Source organism: Mycetomoellerius zeteki, unplaced genomic scaffold (genome assembly GCF_001594055.1).
Source record: "Mycetomoellerius zeteki isolate Tzet28-1 unplaced genomic scaffold, Tzet1.0 scaffold219, whole genome shotgun sequence".
NCBI classification, from domain to species: domain Eukaryota; kingdom Metazoa; phylum Arthropoda; class Insecta; order Hymenoptera; family Formicidae; genus Mycetomoellerius; species Mycetomoellerius zeteki.
The window spans coordinates 40,199-49,351 of NW_017257161.1; the positions used below are offsets into that span (position 1 = coordinate 40,199).

At 33.0% G+C, this 9,153-nt stretch overlaps 2 protein-coding genes across 2 annotated transcripts in view; both read left to right on the forward strand.

Annotated features, from left to right (window-relative positions):
- Window positions 1-434: 434 nt before the first annotated feature.
- On the forward strand, window positions 435-6,311 carry Mybbp1A (MYB binding protein 1a). Its single transcript, XM_018448101.1, has 10 exons — window positions 435-763; window positions 1,921-2,115; window positions 2,190-2,585; window positions 2,690-3,273; window positions 3,381-3,493; window positions 3,567-4,084; window positions 4,205-4,837; window positions 4,906-5,154; window positions 5,240-5,670; window positions 5,808-6,311. The coding sequence occupies exons 1-10, from the start codon at window positions 557-559 to the stop codon at window positions 6,238-6,240; spliced, it is 3,759 nt and encodes a 1,252-aa protein (XP_018303603.1). The 5' UTR covers window positions 435-556; the 3' UTR covers window positions 6,241-6,311.
- A 1,419-nt stretch (window positions 6,312-7,730) lies between these two features.
- Aldh (Aldehyde dehydrogenase) overlaps window positions 7,731-9,153 on the forward strand; it is a 9,598-nt gene continuing 8,175 nt past the window's right edge. Inside the window, exon 1 of the mRNA XM_018448095.1 lies at window positions 7,731-7,931. Within this exon, the coding sequence (XP_018303597.1) occupies window positions 7,836-7,931 (96 nt within the window). The 5' untranslated portion in view covers window positions 7,731-7,835. The remainder of the gene's footprint in view (window positions 7,932-9,153) is intronic.

Here is a 9,153-nt window from a genome sequence, read left to right on the forward strand (position 1 = left end):
TAGCCAATCAACTTGCCGGTTTTCCGTAAAAACTGTAAGCTGATTGGCTACACATTTCTCGATCCGAGAACTTAGATCGAGTTCTAGCATCGTGGACATTGGGCTTAAAGCCTTGTGTCCACGATGCTAGAAATTGGTCCGAGATCTCGGAAAGAGAAAGAATTAACCAATCACATTTAAACAATTTAGTCACATGATCAATGCGATTGGTCAATTCTTTCTTCATCCGAGATCTCGGACGGATTTCTAGCATTGTGGACACTGGGCTTTAGAAAGTAAGAATTTGAAGAAAGCAACATTCGACATTTGGTGAATTTTTAGGCAGGGATTTGCAGGGTATCGATCATGAAATTTTATCCCTAGGATGGAAAGTGAAAAGCATATATGTAATACTACTATATTGTAGTATTACATATATGGTGAAAAGTGAAAATTTTTATCATTGAAGTTAATGGAGAAATTTTTCACTTTTCACCCTAGGGAAAAAGTTTCATGATTGATACCCTGAATTTTTTCTTGACCCGCGGTAACTTGACCCTGGTCGGAAACAATTAGAATGATCAAGATGGCTGCTGCCATGCATATACCGCGCGACACGCACATGGTAGAGATGGAGATGATTTCGGATAACTCTGGACAGCCAAAGATGGGTAGAACGTATTCCAATATATTGGATAATTTTAACAAGCTGAAGGACAGCAATCCATCTGTGAGATTAAATGGCGGAGTTGCGCTATTGAATTATATACATCAACATAATATGGTAAATACGTCAACCAGAAACATCATGAGGAAAATTGCGTATGTGAGGCGCGGATGGAATCAAACCCGGACCCGCAGATTATAGTCCGCGGATCAAGCGAGGGGCCACCCGATGCCTCGAAGTTTTAATTCGTAGAGCAAGTTCTAATTCTTAAGTAGAAAAAGATGAAGTTAGTTAAGAATGTTCTGGTTATACAGTCCCAGACAAAAGTTACTCAAATTTGAAATTCATGAAATTCTATACTTTTATAAGTTAAAATATGCGCCGTATCATGTATAGAACCTAAATAATGTCGATGTGATATTTGGCATTATTAATGAATATATTTATATTTCTATAATCGTGGGTAAAAACTTTTTGGATATGAATTTTCCTTGAAAATCAACTGTAAGAAACGAAAGACGCATACTAATAACATTTAATGTATATCAAACATCACTTGTATTTAAAAATCAAAAAGATATGTAAACTAACCTTTGTACTATTGATACTTTTGAGTTGCCACGTTTTGAGCAGTCAAAGTGAAGTTATGTAGTCCAATCGGAATTTTGCTTTATCGTTAATATCTTGATAATCGGTTAGTAAATTGATATGAATTTTTTTTAGATACTCAATATTTTATTTACTCATAAAGTTTCAGAATATTGGTTCTGTATAAGCAACAATGTTGCTTCTTTATAATTTTGTTGATATAAGTGGAAATATGCTGCTGCTCAGTGAAAATAAATCGCTGAAATCGCTGAAAATCGCTAAAATCTATATCTAACCCATTTCAGTATTATACTAAATTCAGTATTATTCAGAATTATATACTAAAATGAGTCAACTTATATAGATTTCAGCGATTTCAGTGATTTATTTCTACCAGGGATACTCCATAAGAACTCATGCAAAATTAAATTGGATAACTCGTGAACTAGATAGAGAATTAACTTCAGGTTTTATATATGTTTTCAGATTATAAATAGAACCAATTTATTAAATTTTCAAGTTATTGTCAATGTTAGAACGTTAGTGCCAGTACATCCTTGAATCAAGATTAAAGTTGATTTGTCTTGATAGAAACAGGCATTAAATTGTAGACATTAAGAAGAAAAATCTAATTTGTATGAGATACTTGACAAATTGTCACGTCGTAATGTATGATCTATTTGCAGGATCAGAATGACAAAGAGTTGGATCTTGCCTTGGTCAAGATGATTGCAAGATTGGGATCTTCGATGACATCTACCAGAACAGGTTTCTATAGTACCTTGACAGTTTTTCTAATGATGCATCCTGATACTTCAGTGGAAAAACTTTTATCTATGATGAACACCCAGTTGCGTCCAGCTGGCAGTAATCTTAAAAGCGTAAGACCTAAAATCTTGTTTTTATTTTGTTTTGGAAATAATAGTTAAAGAAATACTGTAATTTCTCTTTGTAGGAGAATGCTGATATATATATGGGACGTATATTGCTCTGTGGTGCCTTGATTAGGTCCAAGTTACTTGCCCAGAACAGCATTGAGATGCAACAGCAGATTATAGAGATTTTGTTAAATGCTGGCAAACAACGCAGCTATTTATCATTTATCTCCACTATGTTTCTCAGCGAGTTTATTATTCAGCTTGATACTGTATCTATCAAAAATGTTTGGCCAATTGTTGAGAAAGAAATTGGCAAGCCATGGTCCGAACAAACTTTGGATACATTCTATATGCTGCTGATTCTTAGGGACAAACATCCTTCGTTAGTTGACCATAAATTTTTGAAGCAACACTTAGGCATGACTGAGATAATTACCAAGGAGTCTGTAGAAGATATTGTTAAACTATTAACGGTCTGTATTTAGCAAGACTTGAGTAATCTTTTCTTTGTGTATTTCCATCCTACAATATATGTTCGTGTTAAAATAGATTTTTAATTTTTTTTTTTATTTTACAGGCTTTACTTCGAATTGTCTCTTATCAACATCCAGTGTTTAAGCTATTTTGTGAAAAACTGGTAGCGACTGAATTCGTGGCAGACTTTTGGAAAGGCATTGATCAGAAATTTATAAAACCGTCAAAGAGTGATGAATATATTGCTGTAGAAATGTTACGACTAATACTTCTTAATGTTACGGATAAAACCGTAATTCCTTCATTATTGTCTCCAAATCTTCTGCAACATATGTTAAAAAGATTTTCGAACTGTAAGAAGAATAGAAATGATGAAGTTTTGATAGCATTCAGGAAAGTTTTACATTTGATAGTGTCTGCTACAAACAACGAAGATATCAAGACAAAAACACAGCTGTGTATATTGAAGAAGTTCATATTACGTCCTGGTGACTTAATGATAGAAAAGATGACAGGTGTTAAGGTGATTCAAATAATTATGGGAAATTTGAGGATAGACGGTATTAAGAAGTTGAGCCAATTGTATAGAGAAATTATAGAAAATGAGATGACTAAAGAAAGAGAAGGTACAAAGACAGAATTTTGGACAAATGCCGAGCGAAGTTACACAGCACAGCTCCTAACAAAGTGAGTATAATTAGTATTAACAATGTAAATGATTTGATATAATGAATAGAGATTAAATGTTTTATTGTAATATTTCTTATTGTATTAAATATACTTCTTTCCATTAGATTAATGGGTCGTCCAGAGACGTTCTTGGATCAAGACTGGAGACTTGAGCAACTGATATTTCTGTTTAAATATGGATTATTTGAAGTATCAAATGTTGGAATAGAACTAGCACGTAAGTATAAGCTATATATACATGTATCTTTTAAATTGTTATGAGTTGAAATAAATTTAATTATTATTTTCAGAACAATTTAAAGATTCTTTTTATCGTGCTCTGGATTATAAATTACCAAAATTGGATAATGCACGAAATCTGTTGAGTGCACTTGTTCACAATTTAGATTCGAAATTGAAATCCAATATGATCAGATCACCATTAAACGACGCAGCAGCCGATGCTTGGGAAAGAGGGATAGACTTAATTGAAAAACTAGAAAAAAATACAAAACATTCGGAAGCCTTACCGATATTTCATACGATGAATTTGCACATGGGTCTGCAATTGTTCTCAGATCCTGAAACAGCGATTATGTCGATTAATGAACTTCAATGTTGTTACGAGAGATTAAGTAAAAAATCCAAGAAACATAAAAAACTCAATAACACAGTTATGGAAGAGGAACCGGAATGGGTTGAAGTAGTAGTGGATCTTTTGTTATCTCTTTTATCCAAGACCGATCATTTATTCCGCTCATTAGTTGGCTGTGTATTTCCACATATCTGTCCATATCTCACTCCATCTGCAATCCACCAGATATTGGCCGTAAGCTTTTGCTTATACAATTTTTATAAGATTAATCTGGTTCTTTAATTGAAAAGAAGTTAATTTATTCTATCGCGAATGTTTGAAAAAATCGTAAGTATATGTTATTCTTTATTTCAGGTATTAGATATTAAAAATACTCAAAAGACGCTCACTACAAAGCAAAATGATGATGATGATTCTTCTGGTATAGAAAGCGAATCAGATAATGAGGATGAAAAGGAGGGAAGTGTTTCAAATGATGAAGTTTTATCGAAAAGTGAATCCGAGTCTGACTTAAGTGAGAACGAGAACGAGGATGAGGATGAAACCGTGACCGATAAATTGAGGATAGCGTTACATCAAGCTTTGGGTGATGCTGCAGTGAAAACCGATGATGAGGATATCGACATAGATGAAATAGACGAGGAAGAGGGCAAACGATTGGACAAATCGTTAGCAGCAGCTTTTAAAGCTTTTCGAGAGAATCAACAGGCTCGTTCTAAAAAGCAAGGAAAGTCGAGTCAGGCATTGATGCACTTCAGAGCTCGCGTTATAGATCTATTACAGATTTATCTAGAAACTAGTCCGTCTATGGCAGTCACTCTAGATATGATCGTGCCACTGTTTGCTCTGCTGGAATTTTGTATAAAGGACCCACATCAAGAACCACTCGCACATAGAATTCGGACTTGCTTAAAAAAGTTATCAACGGTGAAAAAGTTTAAAGATACAACGAATGTTGACGAGACTTTATTAACGACAGTGTTAAAGGTAATTATTTGTAACGATTAAGTTTGTAGCAAATTTGCCGATTAAATGATATATGATATCTCTTTAAGGCTTTGATCGAAAAAGGAGAGCGTTCTGCTTCAGTTTGTCAAGAACTCAATGATAAATTGGCAGAATGCTGTACCTTCCTTGTAAGATGCGCGCAGCAAGCCAACTTGTCTACCGAAAGTATTGTAGAAATTTATGGTGAAAATTTAACTGCGTTCTTTAAGAAGAGAGACTGCGTGCTTTCGCCTATATTGTTTAAGGGTGTATTACAGTTGTGTTGGGAAGATAATTGGCTGTTGGCGCTTCTGTTGGTAGATATTTAAATTTACTGCAAATATTTTCTAATATCTCGTATAAAATATATCTTGCTCTATAGAATATCATTTGATTGTTTAGGTGGACTTTGCTTTTGACAGCAGTATTCGATACTTTCGTAAAAATCAAGCGCTTGAATTGTTACTAGTTTTCTACAATAATAACCGATTACTGAACATGAATACGAAGTATGCCGACGTGAAAATGAAATTAGAAACGACGCTTTTTAAAAATACCATAAATATATTCAAAGAAACATGTAATCTACATGTGAGTGATGGGCAGTCTACTTTGTGTAATAATGTTAGTGCGCAGAAAAAAGTTTTACAGAAGTTTATTGGACATCTTTTGATGTTATTGCGCGTTGTTCGCACACGATGTTTGTCAAAGGCATGGGATTGGCAAATTGTTAAAACGGAATTAATAAATTACAGAAGCCAATACACTCTTTTCGGAGATGCAAAAATTGCCTACAACAAGCTGGCAGCAGAGATCGGAGCACCTCTCAATTTGTAGGTGGAATTAATATTATTCTATTCTCAAAAACTGTCTTATTTTTGTTTTAGCAAAATACACGTGCACGCGCGCATATTTTTTAACTAATAACCAGTGAGGTTTTTTTATATTATTTGATATAATTTGTTATCAGGCCATCAAAGAAGGATGCTAAGTTAAATAGTTCCAATGATGTTTCACAAAGTAATGGCAAACAAAGCATTATCGGATCTCAAAACGGAAAAACAAGTGACTCAGAAGAAGAAAAAGAAGAGGAGGAAGTACAAGAAGAGGTTGCACATAGTAATAATGAACAGAAAAAGAGAAGAAAGAATAAGAGTAAACAAAGGGAGAAACAATTACTGAAGAAAGAAGCGCGTGAATTACGCGCAAAAGTTATGTCTCAAGATGTAGAACCATTTAAATTTAGCAGTGTCAGTTTACCAGAAAATGAAGATGCTGCAGACTTGATTCAAAATGGAAATTTACATGACAAGTCTGCGAACTCGAAAGCATCACAGAAAAGAAATCAGACGATGGAGGACCATCGGGAATCTAAAAGAAGAAAACATGTTAATCCTGCTTGATACAATTTATAAACTTACAGAATAAAAGATGATGAAATATAGCGCGAAAATTAATTAAAATGTTTAGAGTATGCCAAATAATTATTCATACGTGAAATAAAAAGTCTGTGTACATGTATAACTGCAATTATTACTTTTTGTTATAAAAAATGAATAATCAGTGATATTGATTATTTAAAAATTTACATACTTTTGCGTAAAAAAATACATATTGATTCTCTTTTATTTCTTTAATTAATTAATGTACATTGTTATTTTAGTTGGCTTTATCAGTTGTAATTACTAACGAATATTTATGACTTGTTCGAATAATTTACATTTACACAGACAAATTTTTACTAGTTGATTACATTATGTTTTTTATTTTATGTACGTGCGTGCGTGCGTACGCGCAAACACATATACAGGGTGTATCTAAAATAACGTACACTAATCATATAGTGCTATTCCTAATAAAAAACTGAATCGAAAAGTCCTTTAACATTTTGCAATTTTTGCAATAGTTAACAAGATATTAATTACTGAAAATTGTTGAATATTGGTCTTCAATAATTTTTTACCCCCAAACACTATCAACATTATAGAAAAACTGCAAGAAACAAAAATAATTTATTTTCTTCTCATAAAACTCAAAGAATTTTTTCAGAATTTTTTATCAACTTTTTAGTACTATATTTTCTTATTTTTACCAACATGAGAAAATACGGTATTAAAAAATTCTGAAAATTCTAAAAAAATTTTCATAACTTTATGAGAAGGAAATAAACAATTTTTATCTCTAACAGAGATTATTTTTTCTGTAAAGTTGTACGTTATTTTAGATACACCTTGTATATATATTTTTATATATGTATATATAATTTCTCTTTAATTACATTTATTTATCTTAATAAAATTATCGTAATAACAAATTTAAACATAGCCTAAATATTTTTCGGAATATTTTTTTACTCAAAAACTACTCTATATATTGTACAATGTTTTTTTATAACTCCTATATGTTAATGTTTAATTCTTTGTACAGAAAATGTATATATGAGTCTCGATATTCATGAATATTTTGAAATTAGTCCACAGGACTTTTCAGGATGGGGATTTCCTTTTTTTTTTTATACTCCTAGACTGATATTCATAGTTCTTATATTAATACCGTCTTTTAAATGTATTCTTACTTTCGTGGACCAATTACAGAGCTGTATTAGCATCTTGAGACATTACGAAATAACGGACTGTGAATACCTTAGTTTTTAGTGTTCATTAAAATTGATGCTATTATCGATCGGTATTGTATTAATTAATATCAATCATGAGTTGTATTTTCTGACGGTCGACCGTAACTACGCGATCGTTCATTGCTAAATTATGTACGAATGAAACAGAGGCAATTCGCTGATATGACTATCGTAATGTTACTAGTTCTTTGTTGGACTCAATAAGAGTAGAGCACGCGCATTCGAGAGGAACTCTAAAGCGAGTCACTAGATCTCATTTTTGTGGAGCGGGAGAGAAGGCCGGCATAGGCCGGGGTGCGAGGAATCGGTTGACTCAAATCAGTCTCCTTCCGAGCCGAGGAAACGTCTCGTTCTCGCTGCGATATGTTGCGCGTGCTGAAGAGATTTCATTGTCTACGACGCTACTCGTCTGCGGCTTTACCAGCACCAGATACAAACCCACCGATTCTGTACACAGGTGTAAGTATAATACCTATGACAAAGAATGAATTTATCATGAGATGTACTGCATAATTTCATGTCACGGTCTTTGATACGAATATAATATTCGTGGCAAATTCTTTCAAATTCTTACGAGCTTCGAAAGGAGTTAAAATGATAGTCTATTAATGGAGAGTGGTTCGCAGATAAAAACATTAGTAAAAGTAAAGTAGAGGTAATATATTTTGGATATTTTTGGAAATCTATTGATGGACTTTTTCTAAAATTTAGATATGCCGGCATCTAAATCTGTCCGGAGGGAAACACATTTCTGCCGTTATTCTAAGGGCGCTTTCAAATTTCCTGCATCCTTCATAGATATCATTCTATCCTTGTTTAATTCTCAATATACCCTTGGGCCATTGCCCTCTGCGCATTTCTTTTCTTTAATTTGTGTATGTACAACAATATTATATACAACAGTTGTATATAACGATTTACATACAATTTATTATAAATATACAACTTTCTAAAGATACAAGGGCAAATCAATAACCCGTGTTTGAAGATAGATGACGTTGCTGATGCAAGTTGGCATTACCATCGTGACTATCATTTTTCAAATGACGCTATACAAAATTTCAGAGTGATTCATGCAATAGTCTTGATTTGACAGCAATTCGTAGTGAGAATGTTTGATGTTTTCCGATACAATGGAAAAAGAACAATATCGATCCGTGATTCGCTTTTTATTTTTGGATGGAAAAACGTGCGAAGAAATAAAAACGAAGTTGGATGCCGTCTATGGCTGCGTTTCGTTATTCACTGTCAGTACTGACAATATGACGTCATAAAGTAGTACTGCAGAAGCGTTTTGAAATTACTAACAGTACTTTTATGACGTTACATTGCATAACGAAACGGATTTAGTAGTACTTGGTAGGACTGTAGAAATAAATAATTTTTTAAATTTTGATAAAATTTGGAATTATTAATTATATTCATATCTTTGCGTGCTTTTTCTGCATCTACTTTATTCATTAATATGTCATATTAATATGTCATAACTTTTTGACATTATTCGTTTCGACATCTAAAAAACAAATTTTTTCCTGATTTCCCATTTCGTTGAATTTCGCCATCTTTTTACTGCGATTATCTGACCTCGCCAGTCGCAGTAATAGAAATAAGAAGTGACGCAAAAATTTATGACGTCATATAAACGCAAAAGTATATTGGAAGTTTACTGCGATATATTTTG